Source organism: Maniola hyperantus, chromosome 7 (assembly GCF_902806685.2).
Source record: "Maniola hyperantus chromosome 7, iAphHyp1.2, whole genome shotgun sequence".
Taxonomy (NCBI): Eukaryota; Metazoa; Arthropoda; class Insecta; order Lepidoptera; family Nymphalidae; genus Maniola; species Maniola hyperantus.
The window spans coordinates 6,558,433-6,585,861 of record NC_048542.1 but is presented as its reverse complement, the minus strand read 5'-3'; the positions used below and the strand labels follow the sequence as shown (position 1 = coordinate 6,585,861).

The following is a 27,429-nucleotide window of genomic DNA, read 5'->3' as shown; positions in this document are numbered from 1 at the left end:
ATGTGGCAAATCATAGCACTGTTTTAAAATTTACTTTCAAGATTTAGATTTAGGTTAAGATTATTAAAATATTTAGCGCAGGCAAGTTCAGACTTCCCTGACCGATACTCGAGTTGAAAGGGCGCTTTGATATAGTTTCAAATACATAAGTAATGGGCAATGTACTTAAACAAGCCCACTTTGGCGCCAGGAGTTGGTACAGTGAATCGCGAAATATGTTTACGTTTTTTAACACAAGTGTTCAACATCACAAACGCAAGTATAAACGAAATTGCTTTTCTATTTAAGTATATAATGACACCGATTCCGTTGTCTTTCTCTTAAGTAAATTTAGAGTATCTGCATCCTTTTCTTTTTAACAATGCTAAAAAAGGACAGAACATGAACATTACATTTAAAGACTCTAAATTTTAGTGCACGCTACAAATTTAAACAATAGGTTCGCGACTGTGCGCTAAAATCATGGGTTTCAACATCTAAAAATTAAATTTAAAACTGTCAAACTGTCAGTCCTTTTCATATTATATTAGTAAGAAGAGGGTGCGAATACTCTAAAATTAGGTTGTGCTCAGAATCAGTACCAATATATACGTATATTTTTATATTTTATGTGCTAGAATTAACAAAAAAAAAGTCGGCCAGTAGTGACAAACAGTTCCATCTCAACAAAATTGAAGATAAAGAAAGGGTAGGTCACCTTTCTGGATTTCCCTTTCATTTGGTTTTAATGACGTCATGTAAGCAATTGCTCCCGACAGATAAGTGCAGAAAGATAAAAATGTGTTAAAATAAGACTCGACTCTCGACAGTCAAATAAGTGCAGAGCGTTAAGAAAAATAGAGCGATCTCTAAAACGACACATAATAAAGTATTAACACCACAAGATAAATCTGGAACGAGAGAGGTCTACTATGAAGATTGCTTGCATTGCTTTATAAAATTTGCAACCGATTGTACCCAATTGATCCAACAAGTGCATAAACAGAGCACTTGCGAGTGCAACGCACGGCTCAATTGCTATTGAATCGATCACGCTTCACCAGTTCACACGATCGCGTCGTTTATTTCGCAATATCATTCAATTGACAAACGTCAATTGTAATCGATTATGGTGTAAAAAATTCGATCAAATCATATTACAATCAATGATGTTCAATGATGTCGCCTAAAGCGGATTCCGAAAATTGTGAATTAATACGGGTACGGCACCAGTAAACTTTGATCTACTCGTAATTGATACCCTACTTGATATAGTCACTCACTTCGAAAGTTGAAAATACTAATTATTAGTTCATGACCACAATTTAATTTTTTTTGCGTGATCTAACCCTAAATTGACGGTTTTCAGATTTTTCCCCAAATGTCAGCTATAAGATCTACGTACCTGCCAAATTTCATGATTTTAGGTCAACGGGAAGTACCCTGTAGGTTTCTTGACAGACAGACGGACAGACAGACAGACAGACAGACAGACAGACAGACAGACAGACAGACAGACAGACAGACGGACGGACGGACGGACGGACGGACGGACGTTTTTCCTTTTGAGGTACGGAACCATAAAAAAATCTGAATACCAAGTGCGGTACCATATGAAAGGGCTTTATATGTACATTCTAACAGATTTTTATTTATTTTAATGATTTATTGATTTATCTTTTATAAATTATTTAATTTTTGATTTATCGTGCAAAATGTCGAAAAAAATACCCGAGTACGTAGCCCTCGGTGCTCGGGTCTGACTCGCACTTGGCCGGTTTTTTTAGTATCAACATAACTATAGGAAGGTACTATTAATGGAACATTAATGGAGATCCACGGCGTCCTATCTTGATACAATAACCAACCACTTCTAGTTATTAGGAAGTGTAGTCCTCCCACTCTAATTGAGATGAATGGATCATTCAAACGCAGTTAATAAGTTCACACTTCATTGCACACCTTTTAATGAATAGCAATGCATGTAGTTACGGTTTAAAGATTTATTTCATGTCAATAGATGGCGATTTACGCCAATCGTACGTATATAATTAACTAATTTTTATAGCTTCAATATTCTATTAATTTCAAGGGATTGTTTATTGTAAGTAAGGGAGACGTAAGTATTAAAATTGCATGATTTTGTGATGGATAAACTTTATAACAAATTAAGCTTTAATTTTTCAGAAGTTTACAGTAATTCGTCTAGGAAATGAAAAATAATTACAAAACTTTTTAAATAAAGGATCTTAAAATCAAACAAGTTTCGGGCAACTAAGTTGAGGTAAATTAAAACAAAAACAATGACGACTGAGCTCTAAATACATATCTTTGAATATATTTAAAACATGATTTACCCATTAGCATTCGTCTATCGTAGGTAAATGCACAATAAACGCCTAATTTTGCCGTGACAAGAATTATTATTCTGTAAGTAAAAGGTCGACAATGACCTAATTGCAAATTTGTCTATTTAAATACATTATCTTGTTTTGGTTTTATCGCACATACAGCCTGTAGGACCTAAAGTCTAAACGGTTTTATTTTAACTAATTTAAGGGCGAGAGTTCTTTGAGTGACTACAGGCAGGTAAGTAACTATGACTAAAACATTTGAATTCGATCATTATCAGAATTCGTTAAGTATGCAAATGTTGTATAAGCACAACCTGTAAGTTATAGATTAAGTTCTTGTTTAATTATTAACTCGTAGTTCTTATATTATGTAAACATTGTAAGATACAGATATGTTGTGGTTTTGCATAAAACTAGCTTATACTCGCTACTTCGTCCGCGTGGACTACACAAATTTCAAACCCCTATTTCACCCCCTTAGGGCTTAAATTTTCAAAAATCTTTTCTTAGCGGATGCCTACGTCATTATAGCTATCTGCATGCCAAACTTCAGCCCAATCCGTCCAGTAGTTTGAGCTGAGCGTTGATAGATCAGTCAGTTAGTTAATCAGTCAGTCGGTCAACTTTTCATTTTACCTATTTATTTAGATAATCCTATTAGTGACATCTCTGAGTGCCAAAAAACTTGTAAACGGGATTTTTTGAAATCGAATACTTATATTCTTATGTGAGATATATTTATATTCAGAAGTTATTCCAACGGTTATAATAAGCCTATTGATGACCCGATTCTGTACCTCGGAATTCCTACTGTACTACAAAGTTGTTCAGTTCCAGCCAACAACTAGTCACAATGTTAGGCTGAGCTCCTTTCACCTAACCTAGCCCTAAATACTAAGGTCGATTGTTCCGATATCTTGTTTTTTAATTCAATCTTTTAATCAAATACTTACCTAAAGCATAATTACGGCTGACAATTTTATTATTGGTATTTGGTACGTGTGTTCTTTATCTTCGGTGGGTTTAAATTACTAGGTGATGCCCGCGACTTCGTACGCGTGGATTTAGGTTTTTAAAAACCCGTGGGTTCTCTTTGATTTTCCGGGATAAAAAGTAGCCTATGTCACTCTCCAGGTCTCATACTCATGCAAAAAATCATGTCGATCCGTTGCTCCGTTGCGACGTGTTTGAAGGACAAACCAACAAACAAACACACTTTCGCATTTATAATAGGGGTAATGATTAGAGTTTGAAAATGCTCTTTTTGGTTGGCTCAGTAACACAGGACATAAGTTTAAATTCTGTAATAAGAAAAAGAAAAAGTTTCTGTCAATTCTAGGCATCTCTTCCAAATCGTAATTTGGATAGAGTAGTACGTATGCGTAACATGAAATCTAAATACAAAAAAGAGAAATACCACTCACTCACTGACTAATCACGAAATCTCAGAAACTATAAAGCCTACAAACTTGAAATTTGGAAGGTAGGTTCTTTCTAGGACGTAGGTGTCAGCTAAGAAACGGTTTTGAAAAGTTCCCCCCCTAAGGGTGTGAAAGGGGTGGTCGAAGGTTGTATGAAAGTCCTATGTTTTTGGAGTTAGAGACGTGAAAATCGAGATTTAGGTTATTAGTTTTAAATAATTAAAATCTGTATAGGTCAATTTCGTAAATTACCCCCTTAAGGGTAGTAAAATAGGGGGAGAAGTTTTTATAGAAAAGTTTTAACTATTGTTATTTTTACTTGAAATTTGGAAGGTAGGTTTCTAGGGCGTAGGTATCAGATTAGAAAGGATCTAACTAAATTCCCCCCTAAAAGAGTAAAATGGGGGTGGAAGGGTTATATGAAAATCCTATGTTTTTGAAGTTAGAGATATGAAAATTGGCATTTAGGTATTCTGGGTTCCGTGTCTTAGGGTGTGATTGAGTGAGTAGGTAAGTGATGCCTTTTGCAGCGGGAAAATTTCAGATCTCATGAGAAACCAGAAATTTTACGCGGACGAAGTCGCGGGCATCTGCTAGTAGGGGATAGAGACAAAATTGTTACATTTTAGTACTGACTAGTTTGACCAGTTGTAGGCCTGCGGTTTAACGTTATATAATAGTGATATACTTATTAATCAATTAAGCGGTATACTCAATGTTCGACCCCAATCGTTGATCGGTTGACCCGCAACGGATCGGTTGATTAGCGCAATCTAACACAATTGGTACAGAAGGCGCCGAGGCAACTTGTGTCTGTCTCTTGTCTAACTTTCATCTGTCACTTGGTTTATATAAAGCAAGTAGATAAGTAGATACTTTAAAGCTCAAATAAAATATTACTTGTTTGCTGATGTTAGAATAAATCCGGCGTACTTCAAATAAGCAAGTAGGTACATTCAAACAACATGTAGCACGTGTACCTACCTACTGTGTGAGCATTGATTTGGTTATAGATTTGTGTGCAAAGTTTTTTTACTAGATAGTTATGCCATCTTAAATACTCTAAAATAATGTTATAACCGCTGCTTTTATGTGACATTGGAATTAGAACATAATATTAAATCAACTGCTCCTCCTGTAAAAATTAATTTCGTGCAATTACATTAATTTGTTCGATAGCTTCTTAATTTCCAAATTCAAGTTGACAAAGGATCACTGATCACTTAGATACTAGTATAATTTCAAGTTGATAAAGGATCACTGATCACTTAGATACTATTATAGTATTTAAGTGATTCCAAATTCAAGTTGATAAGGGATCAGTAGATACTAGTATAGTATATAAGTGATTCCAAATTCAAGTTGATAAAGGATCACTGATCCTTTATCAACTTGAATTGAAAAAGACTTTCTGGAATTTGGAAATTAAGGAGCTATCAAACAAGTTGATATAATTGCACGAAATTTAATGTTACAGGAGGAGCAAAAAACTAAATTAAAGCTGTTGAATTTTACTGTAATTGTTATTTCATAAAATCATGAACTTTAGACTCAATTTTAGCACAGTTTTAGTCTGTTTTGGTGGGAAATGAGTTCATGTTACTTATTTGTACTATGTGGCCAAAAACATCCGGATTAAACAAAAAAGTATTTTGATTAGAAGTGTACAGTACAAGTGTATTACACCGTTTTATTCGCCAGAACTTCAATTATTGAACTCACTAAAATTAATAACTCTATACCCATGGAACGTGCCAGCTCTAATAAAAGGAACAAAGTCATTGAACTTCTTTTTACACGGAAGTCGTCGTACAAAAAAACGGTTTGCGTTATCAGCAACTACAAACGTTAATATCTATCTATCGACTTATCTATATTATGGGTGTTAATCTTATCGGTACCTTTCACGGTGCGTGATGAAATTCCGTTGTTTAAATAATACAAAATGAACGATGATACTTTCTTTCAAGAAAAAAATAGCATATATGTATTTTTATTAAAAAGTTTTAGTTATCTATCAGTGAAAGAACTTTCAGGATCGGATCATTAGTTCCATGCAGAGATCAAACCCTATATCCAAATTTAGTAACTTTACAATAACTGTTACTCGGTGATCCGCTCGGCTTCGCTCGGATGAAATTTGATGAGTATTTAGTTCCAGAGATTACCTCCTGCATACAAATTCCAAACTTACAAGCTGTACCTATTTCCAAACCTAACTGTATTCAAAAACAAATATCACCTGATTAGTAACATCAAAAACCTCATTAGCAATGTTATGCAAATACCTACTTGTCAGTTATTACATTCATTATTTCAAACGAAAACAAACTGCAACATTAATAAATCAGTGCATGAAAACAACAGCGTGTTTAAAAAATACAATCAAACAAGACAAACACGCATTCTCTATAATCCCGCCACCACGAACCTGACTGTTGAATAAAGAAGTCCCAACAAGTTGTACCTTTAAATTTTGTCAAATTCTCCTCATATACTTGGTCGTGGCTCTCCTTTTGGTGAGATTCCCCGCGATGTCTTTTCGGCTGATGAGGCCCCTCGTAGTAGGAGCCGCCGTTGACGCCATCCTGCATCGCCTCTTGCGGGTCGAACCCGAGGCGCTCCTTGTAATACGATTGTGTTGACATATTGAAGCACTCACTTCATAGCACCAATTTTTTGAACACTTTTTAACGCAATGTTTTATAATTTCTTTTAAAAGTTCCGAAGAGGTCAGCGGTTAATTTAAATCCAAGATTCTTTATCGTTCTGTCGCGGTGCAGTCGCGAGTTATTATGAAGGAATCCGCCAAAATCCCTCCACAATGGGCCCGAGAACTGCCGAGGTCAGTTTTAAACGATCCTCCACAGTTGTATTGAAACCGATGTCACCCAGTCGGCTCCACAAAAGGAAAGTTGCTGAGACCCCTTGACACACACTTTTTGCTCTTGACACAATTTTTTTTTCACTTAATTTATAGTGATTACTCACAACTCCTTCTCCGTTTCACTTATAATTACAAAAGCTTGTTAAATGTTAATATGGCAACGATATTGGTTAAGCGTTAGTTATGAATGGAATGTTCGGTTACTTTCTTTAAAATTTCGTATGTTTTATATTAATTTTAAATTCGATTTTCGTTTCGGTCCACTGTTCCGTCTGACTCATCCAATTGTCTCTGGGTTTTCACACGAGGTTTCGTATACACTTGTATAAATAACGAAACTATGGAAACCTGTAGGGACAAAACACTGTTTACATCAGAATTTACGGATTCCTTGGAGAGCTTAATTGCCTTGCTAATAATAAGTGTTGTTTTTAACGTTTTCGGAGGTATAATGATGTCATTATAGAGGTTTGTCGCGGATAGATTTTAGAATAACTCAACGTCCTTAATAATCTACCCAACACCACAAATGATGCAAGTATGATTGAAAACTTGGGGTTTTATAGTCTTATAAATAAAACTATAGTATGCGACAGGTCGAGATAGCAATCGGGGAGGCAACGCCCCGCCCAGACGCACCGCCCCCGCGCTAACCCGGTGCGGGCATCATGATTTTGAACATAGGCATCAAAATCAGTAAAGCTCTGGAGCAAACGTAAAAAAAGTTTCGCATACCATCGTATTCCAAATGATATGAAGAAAAAACACAAAACAAATGATAAAATTGAAACCAGCCATACGAGTTCTAAACTACCTGTTTAAGGTTTGTACCACTTTAGTCTGAAATAAACGCAGCAGAATGCGACACGGTTCAAGGACACACGGAGACGAGGTTTTCATAATATTGTAGTTTGGTAGACATTAAAAATCGAGTCTAAATGATTTTGTAAGTTAAGTGTATGAATCCATATTATAAAAGGGAAGTTACTTAGTTAAAGAAAGCCAGACATCAGTCACCTAAAACGATGTACGGTTGAAGGAAGACCTTTTGATAACAAAGTTGGTTGACTAATTTCGTGAGCAAGGTGAAGGCGTATTCATTGATGCCATTATCCTTAAATAACATGTAATTAAAACTACATGTACACGTACAATTTAATTTCATTAACCTATTGTAACCTAGGTACTATTGGAAAATATTTTATTGACGATGTAATAAAATTATGAAGTAATAATATGTAAATGAGTAAAATTTAAGATTCTAAATTGCAAATAAGGGTCAGACAAGCTATTTGACAAGTTTTTTTTATAATCTGAAAGGAGAGCAAGACTGTTCATTAAAATTAATGAAGGATGGATTTAGAATACAAGTAGGTAGTTAGGTACCTATTTCACGCAGATGTGAACAACAGGTTATTTTAGTTACGTATCTAAAAAAACGTTAAGATGGGTTGATCAATTTATTACAAAATTGCCGGTCAAAGAACAATCGTTGATTGAAAAATTGTGCACAATTTCGGTGACCGTCGTTTTCAATTTCGCTAACTATACAAACAAACATTTGAATGTAAAGAAAAAGTACCTATTGCAATTTAAAAATCTAAACGACAAAGATCTCAACCATAAAGTGTTTGAAACAACAACCACTCTATTGATAACGGTCCGTCATTATGCGATTTGATTTCGGTATCTGTAGTTACCTATATTGTTGCATACATAATATAAAATAATTAATGCAACATAACAATTAAAGTTTTCAGTATTGAAAATATACGTTGAGATGAGACGTTATAGCTATTTTCAGTTATCATGTATTTCAACATGGGAATCGAGTGATGAATCAACGAATCTAAAGTGTATTTAAAAACGTCCATTTCGAAAACAGAACAATGCACTAAGAGCCAGACAACAGCTACCAAAGTTTGACCTTAACAAGAGACTTGTTGGTTCTGCGTGTAAGCGAGTGCATGGGCGGAGCGAGTCGTTTAGCGTTTTATTTATTTAATAGCTTATGCTCGCGACTTCGTCCGCATGAACTACATAAATTTCAAACCCCAATTTTACCCCGTTTAAGGGTTGAATTTTTAAAAATCCTTTCTTAGTGGATGTCTACTATAATAGGATAATAGCTGTCTGCATGACAAATTTTAGACCGTTCCGTCCTGTGGTTTAAGCTGTGCGTTGATAGATCAGTCACTCAGCCATCTTTTCCTTTTATAGATTTACAATTGTAGGTCAGTTTGAAAAAAATCTGACTAAATATTATAACAGTTAATAATAATTAGAACAGTTGCAGTGGTACCTAAATGTGCCTAAATCAATTTATTTAGGTTATTCTCATCGAGTTACGAATAGCTTGCGCATTTCACTGTCTTCATCACTGAACATGAAGCTAAATATTCTCACGGTATTTTGTAATTTAATTTCAGTTTGGTAGATATTTTTACTTTAGACACCAACCCATCAATAATATAATTTCTCAGCCAAAACTGAACTAATGTGCTCTGTTAGTTTTTGACGCTTACAAAGAGACCATGTATGATACCATTGTATGGTCATTCCCACGAACGTGATTATATTTTTTGGGCGAAGGTCGCATGACCTTGGCTGATTTTGAACGTCCGAATGGGAATACTCAAACAGCATATTCTTTTATTATTGAAAAACTCGTTTTGATTCCCCTTCATGTTTGAAAGTCTCCAATTCTCCATTATCCTTTTTGATACAAATATCAGCTTTTTTTACATGCAAGGGAATAGGTATCCAATGCAATTTCTGCCGAGAAAAACAGGCATATTTTTAAATTTAAATTATTTCATTATACCTATCATACATTTTGATTTGTGATTTTTTTTGCTGCCTAGCTGATTTCCGCGACTTCGTCTGCGTTGAATGTGACTGAAATATTTATAGCTGTAATTAGGTACATATAAATCTTTTTGTGAAACCTTAACCTTAAAGGGGAAGTCTTTTATTAGTTTTAACTAGCACAAACGATTTTGATTATTAGATATGAAATAATAAAATTATTACATAGTCAGGGGCTTATGGAAGCAGACCAACAACGATATTTGCAAATATCTAGATTATTTTACAACATAGTTACTTGCATTATTCCTCAAACAGTGGCACAGTGTTTGTATTGTTGTATAATATGTTAGCTGACCCACTGGTTAATGTTCTGCAAACATATGAGCCGTTTGTTAAACATGAATGAACCAACAAGCTGCGCTGCTCTAGGATTTCATTAATAAAATATGTAATAAGTAATGACACAATAAGGACAATTTTCAAAATAGTTCTGAATTTGTTTTATGGCTAACCAGCTGGCTAGCTGACCAGCACTGGATTCGGTGGAGTGGAATTCTTAAAAATCGGCGAGGGGGTGATATTTCTAAAATGTTGAACACAAACATTTCTTTGTTTTAAACCAAAACCTCAAATACTAATTTTTATCCCCTATTTCCATCCTTTCTTAGCGCCTACGTCATAAAATGAACCCACTGGTCTTGTTTGAATTTCAAGTAGGTATCCCCAGCTGTTTTAGCTGTGCGTTGATACCTAGATCAGTCAGTCAGGAGTCAGGACATACATAGATAAACTCCTTCAGAAGGGAAATGATCCGACATTGCATAATGGGCCAGTGGCCTAATTTCTTTGAAAATATTGAACTTAGTTTTCCAATATTAACTATCTATCAATATTCCCAAAATCACCGTAATATAATACATCCGTATGTACAAGATCTACATAAAAAATAAATAGTATAGAGGTATTTCTAACTTGGAAAAAAAGAGTTCGTGTTAAAGTTAATTTCTATAATAATCATTCGATGCATAGTGTTTGGTGTCGAGCGCGTTTCGTTTACCTCCATCCATCCATGTGAACAGGCAACTGTCTACGACTCCGGCGGCACAATTGCAATCAAACAATCGTGATCGTTTACAAATATTAAATTCTTCGAAGCTTTTTTTACAGCGCAAAGTGGTGGAGTAGAGCCGAGTCTTCTTGATAACAACTAAAACTTAGCTTTATGTACCAACTGTTTGGTTATTTTTAAAAATAGATTTTATTGAAGGTACTTTGATAAAATCGATATATTTGACTCTTTCGATGACATACGATCTGTTACAAGGAGGGTATCTTGAGTGAATTTTGACGTGAAGTTCGCTATTCCTATCGCGAAAGATGCCGAGTCTCTACCGGTGTGCGTTGATCTTCATAAAATTACAAATTGTAATCATTTACTTATCTTCTCACGGGCATCAATGACTATTTACAACCTAAATTATATTTCACAAAGTATCAATTTTAAGAAATTCTCAAACTTTCAAAGTGCATAGCTGATGCTCAAAATATTGTCATTGACGAATCCGATTCCGATCGAAGATTTACAATTGCTGCATAGGTCAACGTCCTCATCTCAACTATTTCTCATATGACAGGCAAAAAACGCAGCAGTATTTGACCAATTTATTTTAACATAATAAGTAATACCTACCTATATCGTAATTTGATATTTTATAGTGGCTCTCGATGAAGGAATCGTTGAAATCTGATGCGGTTTTTAGTGCTTCAGAATAATACCTATTACAACTTTTCTTCTCACGAGTAGATAAGTTGATGTTGGAACTCAATTTCTTATACTAACTTGTTAACATCAACACCCAGAACTAAGAGTTTATTTAATTTTTTCGTCTCCTCTAGAAATTTCAGGTCGCATTACAGTTCATCGTTGTGATTTTCAAGATTTTTGATGTTATTATTAGCAATTTATCTGCGCCTTTTTAAACTCAACTCTAAAATATATCTAATAACAAAGAAAGAAAGAAACAATTATTCTGTGACGCCTTGTATAATATTGATATTTCTTTTGTTCGAGCATCTGACGTCTGACCTCTATGAAGCATGAACATAAGTATGAAGCCGAACCTTATATTTACTTGTTGGCTCGGGTTATTCGACTCAAATTTTTACCGAGAATTTTAATATGTCCTACCAAACGAATTTTACTACCGATTTGAATTAAAAAACTGTTTAATTAATTTAATAGCCAGAGTCTATCTGACTAGATTTATGTATTAAACCCCACTATCCTTATGGATTTGTGCTACAAAGGCTACTAAATACCTAATACGAATAAGTAAATTCAAAACACATGACTTTAAAATTTAATTTAAACTAGATGACGCCCGCGACTTCGTCCGCGGATTTGGGTCTTTAAAAATCCCGTAGGAACTGTTTGATTTTCCGGGATAAAAAGTAGCCTATGTCCTTACCCGGGATGTAAGCTAACTTTGTACCAAATTTTATCAAAATCAGTCAAACTGTTAGGCCGTGAAAAGCTAGCAGACAGACAGACAGACTGACAGGCAGACATACTTTCGCATTTATAATATTAGTATGGATTATTTTGCTTGGAAATTGGGTGGCTTGGAGGTTAGAAATGTACTGACAACTAAAATTATTAAGAACACTAAGTAGTTTTCGTACATCAATAAGACTTTAGAAGTTACAAGTAAGTAAATTATTTTCATTCATTATTATATTAAGTATTATTCAATTTAAAGTTACATCCCTAATTTATTACAGCTTTAAACAATAAAGAAAATATCGTGCGAATAATTTTAATTTCTCAAGACAGATGGGCCATTGTGGTCCAACGCGAAGAAGCTTGGGTGTATGAACCGTAATCCTATTTATTTGACCATTGACCGGAGTTACCGTTATATGACATGCAGTGAAATCTCTCAATGCCTCTCATTGTCCCAAATCTCACCCTACAATATTTTGGCGAGATTATCAAAAACAAACTTTGTAGAACGAAACACTGAAATCATGTAAAATGTGGATTACTTAATGTGAACTTGAACTTTATACTGCTTACTTAGAAAGATCTTTTAAATATCTTTACGTACCTCTACAATTTATTTAATTAAGTAGGTAAGTATTTAATTGTAAATCAATTTAGTACGTTACGTTTGATCTACTTACTTGATCAGTGTGATAAAAATATAATCATCAATGCGGGACAATATTTCTGTCTGCACAATACAGTACGAACACAATACTAACAAGAACGCTAAAAATATTTAAATAATATGCAGACCTTGATAAATGCTTACAGTAGGTTTAGCAAAGCTAATTTCATGGTTTCGAAGCGTTTCTTTGTAATGAATATATGCCCATCCAAATAGTAAATAATCCTTGAGACAAGAAAACAATTCCTTAGTTCGTTAAAGATAAAGTGAAATTGAGTATAAGTTAAATTAGTATGTAAGTAAATTTGAGCATAGTAGTAACAAAGAAAACTTGCAAAAAGAAGGTAAAATCTGTTTTATCTCAAAGATGGCTTTAATACAGACCAATATTTTTAACTTCAATATAAATTCAATGTTCCTAGAAACATTTATAGTTCTATCTGAGTTCTGTTCGGCTCAAAATCTCAAGTGGGAATAATACCTAAATAATACTTGCAGGATTGAGAATTTATAAAATAAACGCAAAGGAAAGGAATTAAAACTAACATGTACCTAAAAATAGTAATTCAGTATCAAATATACTGATAATAAAAATAACTTTCAAAAGTAGAAAGGTGTCTGGTACTAGTAAAAGTACCTACCAGTACATTTGAAAGAAAACAGTAAAACCCGATTTTCCAGAGAAGCGTAAAATATAATGCGAAAAATTTAATGGGTTTAATGATTTTTGTTGCTGTTGTTACACGCATTTCCCTAAATATAAAACATATGGCATAAGGTAAAGGGATCAAATAGTTAAATGGCAACTGATGCAAGGCACGCCAAGCATTCACGACGCAAACCGGTTCTTAACGGGATAAACACGCAGAATAATCTAAGTACGCACAGATCGACGAATAGACAATTTGACACGGGCGGTGAATTGAAATACGACGTCGCAACGATAGGTTTGTTTTAGGACGTAGGTTAAACGGTTTCATTAACGATCCACAATACATCCAAGTCTATACTTAATTTAAAGTTCAATTGTTACAAACTTATGGCTCCTCCGACACCTCAGAACCGTAGTAGATATTGATACAAGAAAATCTATAAATATGGTGCTTATCAGACAGTATTCTATCTCATAGAAACAATTTTATGAAATCGTGTCCATTACTTTTGCTCGCATATAAAGTAGGAAATCTAACATATATATATCACAAATTAAGACAATTGCTCGCAATAATTGTTGGCACCCGCTGCATCAGGGACGTCGTCTTTAAACTGCACATATCAACGTCAATCGAATAAAATCAACCTTTGCGTTTTAATGCCGGATAAAAAGAGAGATCAATCTGAATAAAGTAGTTATACGTGTAACGGAACATCTTAACCCATGAAGCGTTTTCGATATTCGATTCGGTTTGAAAGTGCTCACAATTTTTCGTAAGATTATTTTTTTATATTTCACGCACTAAATATCGTTAGTATATACTGTATATTCAAACAGCACGTACGTTGTAAAAAACGTCATCACATTCTCAAGCATCACTGCTATGATATTATTTTGCAACATTAACTATTTACTTGATTGTTTCCTTTATTTTGAAACTAAAGTCAACGGAGTAGCGAAACCCAGAGGCGGTCTTCTCTCGTTTTTTTGTGCGGTTTAATATTAACTTACTTTACTCGAACTCAGAACCGTATCGATGGTCAAGGTGACAATATCACGAATATTGGTTTTGGGTCTTCGTAAAAACTGAAAATATACAGTACGATTTTGTCTCAAAATATTTAGGAACACAACAATATTTAATAGCTAACACGCCCTTTATTATTGGAGCCTCAACATTATCTTCACATAGATTTACTTAAATAAAAACTCCTAAATATATAAAATTATGATTGGAAGTGATCGGATATACGCAAAGGTATGAAAGAATAAAATACTTAATGGTTTAACATACAATTTCTAAATAACTGAACCCCTATTCCGATAAGAAAGTTCAATGTACTGTTTAACTTTGTTTAGTTACGTTAACTTAGATGAAAACAGTAAAAGACTTCGTTTTATGAATTCAGAGGAAATAAAATACTATAATAGACATTGATCGTCAAAGTACAATACGATAGTTTGGTATAAATAGTTTGGAACAATAATTCCAAGTGAGAGAGCATTTAATTAAGTACCTATAGGTCGAGTAACAGCAAGTAGAAAAACTAAAAGTAATATAATTTTTTAAAAAAACGACAGGAAGACTGACTTCCACACCTAAACCTCTTCTTGGTTATCGCCATAAAAAGTTATGCGCGGACATCGAACATGATATATAGACGTTCATAACTTCATAAGGAATAACATTCTTCTTTTTGAAAAAGCATCATAGCTTTGATAAGCCATGGTAGTCAGATGTAGGTAAAACGTTCTATTTAGTGAAAGTAAATACACAATAATGAAAGGTGAAGAAAACGCATGAGCAACTGCAACAAAATAGCGTCTTAATAACTACCTAAGTACATCACAGCAAATTTTCATCAAATTAAAGTTCGTTTTGCAGCTTGATTAGAAACTGGCAACACTTCAGAACGATATGCATTCCGGCACCATGCCGGGTAAAAGCCAATTAGACGTTTGATTCTATATAACTGCCACACCTCTTACAGGTTAGACTGCAAAATTTCATGCTATCATGAATAGGCAGATAGGGATCAAAACGCAAACCTACCACTGATAATAAATTGAAGGTAATTTCTATCCGGTATTGGAAAATATAATTCCTACAAGCGAAATACCTAGGAGAAAATGTCTTTAATTTTACATAGGAAATAACTACCCATTTTATAAATGATAGCTGATCCCCGCGGCTTCGCCCGCGTAGATTTAGGTTTTTAAAGATCCCGTATAGCCTATGTCACTCAGGAATAATGTAGCTTTCTACTGGTGAAAGAATTTTTAAAATCGGTTCAGTAGTTCTAAAGATTACCCCCTACAAACAAACTTAACGACATTACCTCTTTATATAATACTAGCTGATCCCCGCGGCTTCGCCCGCGTAGATTTAGGTTTTTAAAGATCCCGTATAGCCTATGTCACTCAGGAATAATGTAGCTTTCTACTGGTGAAAGAATTTTTAAAATCGGTTCAGTAGTTCTAAAGATTACCCCCTACAAACAAACTTAACGACATTACCTCTTTATATAATACAACGGGCCGTGCAGCAGAAATCGTAATATTTTAATTTCGCCATAACTTCAAAACCAAACGTCCAATTTTAATCATTCAAAGACCAAATATTATCTCCATAAACTGTTCTTAGTGATGAAATCATTTATTTTGATAAGGATTAATAGCATGAGTAAAATAAACGCGTTTAAATGTAGTCCAAAAAAAATTCAAGATTTTTAAATAAAAAAATGGTTGCTGTGCCTCACTCGACATAGATGGGTATAGTGTGTCGCGGACTTTTTTGTAGATATTTATAAGATCTACAATTAATTAGAACATTTTATGGTTCTATCTTTTATAGTTTAGGCAGCGTACGCAAAATAAGTAACTTTTCTGGTTGATTTTTTACACCTTGTGTCCGAAAAACCCAAATATCTTACGGAACCCTATTTTTTTCCAAAATAAAATATAGCCTATGTTACTCTGGATAATGTAGCTTTCGAATGGTGAAAGAATTTTTAAAATCGGTCCAGTAGTTTTTGAGCCTATTCAGTACAAACAAACAAACAAAGTTTTCCTCTTTATAATATTAGTGTAGAGTGTAGACATATGCCTTGGTGTAGCTACATAATAGTTACTATGTAAGCCCTGGTTAACATAAATGAATTTCTGAGAAATTTTTAAGAAGAATTTACGAGGGAAGCTTTGCGTCTTTTTATGACTCCTTAGTCGAGTTTAATTACGCCTTTCACCTCAAGTATCTGTAGATCACCTTTGCCGGCTTGAGCCTCCAGCAATGAAAGTACTAATACAAACAGCACTATTGAATTGATGTCATGCTGTTTAATATTAACAAGTATTGCTCCCAATTACGTCGCACTGTTTATGTTTTATTATTATAGACGCTGACTCTAAGTTTTATAATTATTTCAATCTGTTCAACTAACTATGTAGTTAGTCATTTTATTGTAAATTGATTACCTATCTGGAGAATTGTAGACATTGTTGAATAAAACATAAAATACATTGGAAATAGTTACAAAAATATCACAATATGTAAGTAGATTTTCTTGTCGTAAACCTATGTAGACTAACTATTTGATAGATAACCAGATTTAACACTTGGTTTTTAAAATTAATCTGTTAACCTTGCAAATCTTGTTGGTGACCGGGTAGCATAGTTAAGACTAGACTAGATACGGTACCTAAATTTAAGCGCAAATAAAATTATTTCAGTAAGTACCTACTTAATTTAAAATAAATCTATAACAAGGTTTTAAGAATTACTCATTTTAACTTGAAATAATAATTTATTACACTAGATGTAAGTAATAGATCAGAGAAAAACTTATTAATCATTTTAAAATACTAAATGCATTTATTATCGATTGAGTAATAACGAAATTTAATATTGGTATTATTAGTAGTTATAAAGTTTTTGTTATCTCGCTTGGTGTAATAATATAGATCATTTATTGAGTCATTACGCTTAGCGATAGTCTTAAACGACTATTCAATTTACAAAGCTTTGAGTATTTCAATATTCTGGTTGCTGTGAATAGATTTTGTGTAATTTTTCTTTTTAATTCAAGACTAAGAAATTGTCGGTATTAGTAATCAAGTATACAAATAATATGTAATGCATCATGCATGCATGCATGGTCGTCTTAGGCTTTATGACGATTGGAATGGGCACGTATTTCATTCCAGATTAGGATGTTTTATTTCTTCTTGTCATCCATCTTTAGGCTGCTTTACATTACTCTGGTCTCTTATGAGTCATATTTTCAGCATTTCATAATTTCACAGTAACTATCAAACTTTATTTAGTTAAGTACCTACTTAGTAACTACAAATAATAAAATAGTACTATTCAAACTATTTCAATATCTTGTTTAAATTTTATTATCACAAATTATTATTGCACAAAGCTTACATACTTACCTACATTAATTTACGTTTTGAATTGATAATAATTCAGTGTGATATATTTTAAATAATGTCGAACAGTTTTATAAACCAGACTGAAATCTGCGAATGGCAACATTGCAAAGAACATATACTTATTTATGTGTCATAAAAAATCCGTTCTTGTATGTGATTATATACTACGTGGGTTTAAAAAAAATCCGATTAAGGATATGAATGAAATTATTTATTACTCATTCACTTCGCTGTTCTCACTTCTCAATTATATTTTTGATCAGTTATAAAATATAATAAAGAGGACCGTTACCTTCGATCAAGAAATATAAAATATGTATGAAGGTAAAGTTAGGTAGAAAAACGGTGAACAGATTTTGCACTTGACCGCGATAACTAAGTAGTTACCAGTATAAGAGTAAATTGATAACCTAGAAAATGTAAGGATATCGTTTAGTGTAGATAATCATGTACCTACTAATCATTACATAACTACCTATCGCATCTAATTGGTTTTGGCATAGTACCGTAACACAGTCGCATGGCGGCACGGTTTTGTTAGAAAAAGTAACAGAAAAACTTCAGCAAAAAGTTGCTACCTTTTTGTTCTTTTTGTTTAGTTTGTTTGATGAGGGTCATGAAAAGCCCGGGCATACCTACATAATGATTTAGTATTTTTTGTTGTAGTTTAGGCACATATTAGAGGTTATAGGTGAAGTCATTTATGTCAAAAATGTTTTGGGATTAAGATTAGATGTTTGTTGACACTTGGTAAGCATTAAATAATATTACTTAGTTCTTATGATATTGGGTGTTACTTGCAAAGCATAACATTTTCATACGTGATACGTTATGAAATCATTGCTATTAAACACTGCTGTATTAATCTAGACTAGACCACAATATAAGATCTAACACCTCAGATTTTGATCAAGATATTTACTTAAACATTTAACGTGTTTTTGACGTAGACAAAAATCCGTATGATAATAAGATATAAGGTCTAAATTGGATAGTCATGGATATACTTATTGACGATATCGTCATAGCAATTTCAGTGACTCATAAAACGAGGTATTTTGATGTTCATAATAATATACATATTGTATTGAAGCATAAATGTGATTCGAAGTCAGTACTTTTAAATTGATTGTGCTAACTACATTGGTAAACCGACCGTTTTATTTAAAAAAGGGTTCATTCTGACTTAGATCCAGTTGCATGACAGGCAGTAAAAGGTACTTTACAGTTACCGTTAAATTTTAAGCGTCAATAAAAGCAGCAAAATGGGTTGTAGTACATGATTTGTTAACTTGGGACCAAAATTTGTTTTTAACCTTAATCAATAATCATAGATGTGAAATAGGTTTATAGTGCACAGTGCAACTCTCTTTGATTTTTGCTGATGGTCAAAGTTTAACACTAGTCGTAACTTTAACCCATTGCCATGCATCTGGACCTTAATAACTAGGTGAGTTGCCGAAGTCAAGTCAAACATTTAAGTTACAGAATTCGTTAATAACTATTCACTAATCACTACCGATATTATAAATGCGAAACTGTGTTTGTTTGCTGATTTGTACCTACTTGAATCATACCCCAGGGGAGCAACTAATCGATGTGATTTTTTTGCATAGTTATAGTTTACTTTAAAGACCTGGACAGTGACAGAATATATTCTATTCCGAAAACCTTTATTCAAGGAACTTCCACGAGATTTTTAGAAACCTTAATTCTCCTCAAATGATGTCCTCGACTAGACTAGATTCTAGTAGGTAATAAATAAGTATGTTTATAGTACACATTTGAAATAACCAAGTGCACTTCAGAAATGCTTCACTTTATTTTATCTGAATATATACCTAAATAGTGAGATAAAACGTAATTTATTCATGAAAATACACTATACACTGATAGTTACCTATAATATTAGTGACAATAACGTTAGCTAGGTGATCAATGTCATAATATTATTGCCTTACTTTACAGCGTTTATTATCCTCCAATATATTAATTATGAATATAGTATTGACAGTATAATTTTATTAATTTACAGTGAATAATATGGAGGGTAGATTTTTTTCGATAGCACTACGATTAGGTACCCAATAAGTAATAATTATGTATTAAATATTGCCAAAACCTGATTTTTCTTAGTGAAGAACTTTTTCTTCAAGATTGCAGGATCTATACGTATGCAATTTACACGTGTTCTCTAAATTATTTTTACGCTGCATAAACATTATAGGTAGACCAACTAGTTACACGTAATTATGTTGTATTTATGTACTAATTTACCTCTCCACACTCATCAGTATCATATTATGTCACATCTATAAATACATTTAAACGTGTGAAATACTTCACCACATTTATATTAAGTATTCATATATTTGTTATTTCTTCCTTTTATTATATATACAAATCGTACTAATATTGATTGTGAAATAAAAAATAAATAGCACTAGTATACTTAACTCGTTATTGTAAATATATATTATAAAAGCTTCGATATAACTAAATGATATAGGTATGGCTTAACTAATTTTGTTAAAACAAAATACATATTCAGAACACAGCGTTGCGTTGATGTCTTTAACTCTTTAGTTAACCCCGGTCCCGTTTGGAATGTTGAGTTGTTGACCTTTTTACATTTTAGATTATTTTTATTATTTTTGATATTCAACAATAAGTAGATAGAAATTCTAAATCAGACTTCTCCAAAATCCTGATAATCATATTGTAATTTGCATCATTTGTGGCATTACGTTGAGCCGCCTTCGGCATGGCAGGTTAGAAGAAAAACATTTGACGCGAATACGTTTTTACTTAAAAAGCCGTTGGAAATACCCAAACTCTCAAAGCTCCTTCATGGCATTGTAAAAAGAAACTTTCGGACCTCCGTAAAACGTTAAAAACACACACAACACTAGTCACGTACGGTTTATTTTTAATTAAATGCACGGAATTTCGTAAACAAAATGGCGGGCGATCGTACCGCGACGCCGTGCTTCGGCCAACTGACTGGGACGAGAAATGTCAAACTGGCTTGAACTGCTATCCGTGTGCGCGTTTGAGTACACGTGTGTTTGTGTGTTCCGCGATAGAGGCTTCAATGGATAAAGGTGGTCGTTGCTGTATGCCGGTGACTCAATAGCCAGTAGGTGGAAAAGGTGTTTACTTTTAAGTTCCGCAACAGATTCCAGTGTAGAAGCTGTTAGTACCTTTCAATTATTGTTTTAATGTAAGCATTAAGTATAAATGAATTTTACGCCATCAAGCACTTGAAGTTTCCTTAGGTAGGTACACTTACAAACTTAAGTCTCATATGATACTTGAAAATTGGAGACTGAAATGTCGGTAGGATAATTTTGAAAAAGTTTTAATTCGTAAACTCCATAGAATTAATCCCACTTAATCGTTTTTGAAATTTCCCGTCATAAAGCTAGAGACCTACTGATGAAAACAATTTCTAATTGCATTTTAATCTAAAGACTATCATTAAAGAGCATTCAATATGAAATATAGACATTACTTCGAAGATTATACGTTGAAATTAACAAGGAATAGTCTGAGACTCATCAATCAGCATCAACTAACCAAACCAAAAGCAGAAGTGAAGACCCTAAAAATTGAAAGTTTCATATTCAAAATAAAACTTAATAAATAGTAAGTTCTGACCTACTTAAAAATTGTAGCACTTTAAGAGAAATTTGATTCTCTTGATAAATTTTGAACTATTTATTGATAACAAAAGTGCAATAATCATTACAGATTATAATAAATCTTCAATTATTAATAAATTATGAGAAACTAATGAAGTAATAAAGTTATTGTAAATATTCCTGATAACCGCAAAGGTCAGTATGCAAATAGGTCCAGTATTTCTTGACTATATAATAATCCTGGAAAGAAGCAAAACTAGGTCAATAAATAAATAAATTTTTCCTGTAGGTATCAATATTATTAATGGATTATGACCATGAAGTGATGTCATTGATTTACGAAGAAAACAGATGTCTTTTAAGAAGTTGAGTCAGAGTGGTTGAACAAATACGTTGAGGCAAAATTCAGAAGATTATTTGATACAGTCTGATGTTCTTCTAATAATCTTTACAGTTCACGCGTACATCGTTCACGGTTTTATTCAATCTCTAATAGTTCTTACATATTTTCATCACAAAGCAGCTCTGCTATAATATATATTCCTAATTTAATTATGGCCTATAACACTACTAGATATAGATACCAATTGCAGCTCATTAGGTACTCAAACAACTGAGACAGTAACTTTATTTGAAACTAGCTTATTCCCGCGACTTCATCCGCGTGGACTATACAAATTTCAAACCCCTATTTTACCCCTTTAGGAGTTGAATTTTCAAAAATCCTTTCTTAGCGGATGCCTACATCATAATAACTATCTGCATGCCAAATTTCAGCCCGATCCATCCAGTAGTTTGAGCTGTGCGTTGATAGATCAGTCAGTCAGTCAGTCAGTCAGTCAGTCAGTCACCTTTTCCTTTTATATATTTAGATTAGATAAATGCTAATACCATAAATCTATGATTTCCGTAAAGCATGTTTCTATCAATTATCTAAATATAACCATAAAAGTAGGTACATTTAATAAGAGGGACATAACTTCTATGGAAATTCTAAGAATAACTCGATTAACTATTATTCGCAAATATACCAGCTTACCTCCTATAAGACTATTAAGATTTTTTCAATATTAATTTTAAACCTGAGTACAATACTTATATGGCCGACCTTTGCAACGCTGGATATGGAAGTGATACGCGACCCAGAATTTAAATCCAATGAGATTATTTTATATGGTGATTTTAATCTCTGTCACATAAATCCTTTACCTGATCAGTTTAAGACTAATAATGCATACGTAGAGTTGTGCACTTAAAACAGTAAAAGTTAATAAAAACCGGCCAAGTGGGAGTCAGACTCGCGCACCGAGGGTTCCGTACTACAGTCATATTTTATCAACATTTTGCAGGATAAATAAAAACTACTGTGCATAAAAACAAATAAAAACCTGTTTTAGAATGTACAGGTGATAATACTCCACTTGGTATGTTAATCTTATTTTGAAAGTTAAAAATACCTAAAATAATTGAAAGTTATAGGTAACCTATATATATAAATGTCTCAGAGGAATATGCTCTGTCACTACACAAAAGACCAATTAAAGTAAGTCCAGTTTGAAAGGTGTAGTTGATCACTTTGGATATATTGTGAACTTTTGTGAAAGTTAAAAAAAAATTAAACAATTAAATATTTCCTTTAAAGATATGTATCTACCAGCTCTAATTTCAAACTGATTATTTCCATTACTTGCTTCATCGACCACTACATTTACACTTAAAGCATAAATTTTCTTAATGAAACTTGAGCCACTTTTTGCATAATTTAAATAAAATCAACGATAGACTTTGTTAATACACGTAGGTGGAAATTAGCAACAAATTTATGCGCTAGCACTGCAGCCTTACTGATTATAGTTACACGCCTGTCTTCCTACACAAATAACTTAGTCCAGAAAAGGTAATGTGTCTGTATTGGTATCATCGTAATTACGTACACAACATTAAAAAAAAAACTGCCTTCAGATGTCTCAACTCTTGACTTAATCTTGAAATGTTTAGTTTATTCATAAGTACATGTATGTATGTCCTAACTCCTAAATCTATTAGATAATATGATGGCACAATTTTTGCTCTGAAATAGGGCTACTAGTGTACCTAGACTTGAGTACATTTTTGTAATCTATCTGAAAAGATGATCATTAGCTATACGTTATTTTTACAGTAAATGGTAAAAAACTGGAAGTGGTCACGTTTTTTGTTTTTATATTTTTAGAGCAGTTTCGAAATATTTTCCTAAGACTGTTTGGGTAACACAAAAAGCTTTGCAAATCCTGTCCATTAGTCTATCGGCTTCCTTAACTTTTAGTGGATATTATATCTAGCAAATTCTTCTTTCCTTTTGAAAGTTCATGATTTCTCGAATCTTTAGTTTCGATCTAATTTATATTCAAACACATATTGCAAAATTCAGCCCAAAGGAAACAGGTTACGCAGAATCGATGAATTAACAGCCAGAATGATTAGTACCTACGACCTACGCGTCTTAGTCACCATGGTGATTACTGGCTTACTCAGTGTTGCAACGACAGAAATGGGACGAAAATTGAATAACAGGTTTGCTTAGCTGTAACAAACAAGTGACTATGTACTTCTAAAACAGTCATTTACTAAAAACAAGTCATCTAATGTTAAGCAATTTCAATTACTTCATACACAGATATTTTTTTGCAGCACCAGAGTTGAAAAATGCTAGGAAAAGGGAAAATTTATTTTTCCACATTAATTTATATTAATACGCATCGCATCGTACAAACATACCAAGTTACTTGAAAAATTGCCTTCATCTCACAACATAAATGACAACCAACTATGATAAAATTATGAAAGCCAATAATTATTGATGGACGGATATACTTAATCTATACTAGCTTATGCCCGCTATTTCGTCAGCTGTAACTACACAAATTTTAAACCCCTGTTTATTGATTGAATTTTTAAAAATCAAAATCATATTTTTTTTATTTCAACCCCTTAAGGGTCAAAGTAGGGGTTTGAAATTTTTATAGTCCACGCCGGTGAAGTTGCGAGCATAAGCTAGTAAGTAAGTAAAGTAATATAATTTAAGAAAAACTTAACACGCGATGCATATTATATAACGTTATTAAGTGTGTGCATATTGATATATAATCGATTTATCTAACGACAAAAATAATATGACAAGCCTAAATTCCTAAAACTAATGAGGAAAACTATATGAGGACACTTCACTCTCAGTCGATAATAAGCGATATCGTAGGTGTTCATCGAATGTGTTGTAGGGGAATCGAATATGGTGACGGCTCTCATTGTCTTGTGACTTGTGATGAAGTGGGCGACAGATGTGGTCATGTAACTCGGAAGCTGTCAAGTTGTGAAGGAACATATGCCTCAATAATATGTTTGTCTGAAGGCAGATCTTGTGATTGAGAAACCACAGACTTAGGAAAAAGACAAAACCACTGAGGAAATAATTTAACTGATACATCTGATATTAATCAAAATACACAGAAATAAGCTCTGAACATCAGTGTTCCGTATAAATCGATTTATTTTGTTAACGAAGCATTTCGTTTCTAATCATATCGATTACCATAGCCTGTATAGATTTAGCTTTTCAATTTCAATTTTAAGAGGAAATTTTAGTAAAATAAACGTTAACTAAACAGCGTAGACTTGCTTATGCTAATACAAATGATTTATATTAAGATCGCGACAGATTTGTTGAAACTATATAAATATCTAGGTACTGAAAGGTAAAATTATTCTCACAGTGTTGACACCAGCTAGACCACATTTTGTAATACATATTTCAAAATGTTTACTAAATCGTCTAAGGTATAAAGCCTAAACCTTATTTAAAAAATAAAATTATAATATTATGTGCCCAAATAAGGGGGTCGTTAAACATCAAATGTACATGTAATGTTGTATTTAGAAACGGTAATCGGCAGATCAAAGAAGCAATTTGTATTCCACGGAATCGCATCTTCCTTTAAGCTCTTTTTTCACAATTTTATCACGCTTGCCACAGGATATGCGGACTTCATTATATTTGTAAATCCACTTGCGTCAACTAACGTCAAGATAAATAAATGCTAAACTGCGAAATCAGATAACTGAAATGAGAAACTGTGGTCCGCATAGTAGGTAGGTACGTGAAGTTACTATTTTTTTATAGTTTTATGAACACAGTTCTGTAAATGTTTGGCAATTACTTTCTATGCAGTGCATGTAACAGTCGTGTACTTACATTTTTGGTAATCGCGTTTACTCTTGCCATCTAAAGACGAAACAATAGGTACTTTAACAAAAACTAGCAAGACATGTATGTAATCGATAAATAAATAGGCTAATCAGCTGATAAGTAACTATTTGAACGAGAGTCCGTGAACAAAAATTGTACTTACCTACTTTATAAAAAACAGGTTTGGCCCACACCAGTATTACATTTTCTTATTGCCTTTTTCACTCTTTTGAATTTTAGTAGAAAATTGACGACAGATCTTCTTTTCGTTGTATTTGCTGTAAGTGGCCAGCACCCTTTAACTTTTTGGCAGTCAATATTTTTAAAAGGGAAGAAGATTTTGAAACAATACAAAAATATTATTTACTTACATTTTGAATAAGGAAAATTAAAACCTTGCCCATTTAGGGAAATAAAATCTGATGAACTGTCTCTTACACTACAGCAAACCACACGATTTGTATCCATTGTTTGATCAAAGTGCCGCCTTCCTCTTATCAGATCGGCTTCAGTCAGGTGAACGGGCTAACCCCAGTAATGAGTTTGGAGTTGAGAAAAAAATCTCCTAGATACGAGGCCTTTATACATACTTTTCATTATACTTATTGGAAAAACGAATGGCGTTAGGGGATAGCGGGAACAAAATTCTATTTTGGTTTTATGGGAGTCTGAGCTTTCTCTCTTCTGATTGGTCCGCGTTTATAGGTTTAAGCCTTGTTCTCGAATGAAACCGATGTCACCCGTGGATGTCACCGATGCAAGAATTGGCGAATTTTGGTCCTGAACGTCCATCACATAAGAGGGAATTCCACAAATGTAGTGTTGAAAGGCTAAGAAATTTGTTATTTGTTAGTTGTTTGTACATATCTTTAAACAAAAAAAAAACAGATGAGCAATAAAACAGAAGTGCTTGAAGAACTATGTAATATATACCGACTACAAATTCTATGTAGATACTATGTAAAAGTCGTTCATACTGCTATTTGCGGTTACTGTTAAGTCTACCTTGGTAGTTTACCATTCGCAATAAACACCGAAATAGACTGAACTCTCTAATCTTTAAGTTAAGGGTATAAGATCTAGAATTACTTGGAACTTTAGACCTAGGAAATAATATTCCGGAAACGACTGAATAGGTACTTATTGGTATTTCCTTTTGCTTTGTATATTATGATTTAGTGTAAAGAGGTGACGAGAGAAAATCTAAACCTAGAGATGTTATTAATACACGACTTTATTACTTGGATATTTTCAATACTCTCAAATAAAGTTCATAACAACATAAAATGAAGTAACGCTGCAGCTGGTAAAATGTCAGCGAGCAAGCGCTAGTTGGAAATAAAATCTATTACATGTAGATTGGTCTATTTTATTGTAGTATTAAATTAAAACTAACTATAACAGTGATGTATAACATGCAAGTGTTTACCTACATATGAGTTTAAACCTCCAAGACATTAATCTATGTATCAGATATACCTACCATTTCCGTCCTAAGCGCCATTTCTGTACCAACTTGGCAACAATACTTTAACCAAGGAATGTTGTCAACACACCATATCCCTATATACAGCGACTGCGTAGGCTTGATCGTAGGCGACATGCAGTGATCTAACGCCGGACAGAAATAGTGGTTAGTACTTAATGAGGCGTTATCGAAAACAAGGAACTTTATTGGTAATCCAAGGCCTAAAACAAACATTTTTAGTGATCTATACGGATTATGTCATCGACAGTAAGAAAGTCATTATATTTTATAATATCGACCACCCGCGGCTTCGATCCCATCGTAATTAAAAATCCGGCCTTATTCGTTGTCTATATTACAAACGGAACCTCGGTGAAAAAT

The 27,429-nt window shown here is 33.3% G+C and overlaps 1 protein-coding gene across 14 annotated transcripts in view; it reads right to left on the bottom strand.

Moving 5' to 3' along the window:
- Positions 1–27,429, bottom strand: part of shot (dystonin-like protein short stop) — a 263,692-nt gene that overhangs the window by 162,226 nt on the left and 74,037 nt on the right. For 6 of the 14 annotated variants that reach the window (XM_069499571.1, XM_069499570.1, XM_069499574.1 and 3 more), the window contains exons 1-2: positions 20,635–20,714; positions 6,222–6,989 (exon numbers count right to left, since the gene is read on the bottom strand). The exons of 4 other annotated variants lie outside the window; for them this stretch is intronic. In XM_069499571.1, the coding sequence (XP_069355672.1) occupies positions 6,222–6,402 (181 nt within the window). In that variant the 5' untranslated portion in view covers positions 6,403–6,989; positions 20,635–20,714. Of the gene's footprint in view, positions 1–6,185; positions 6,990–20,634; positions 20,715–27,429 lie in introns of those variants that run through there. 4 more of the 14 variants (XM_069499583.1, XM_069499569.1, XM_069499575.1 and 1 more) reach the window with 1 other exon arrangement.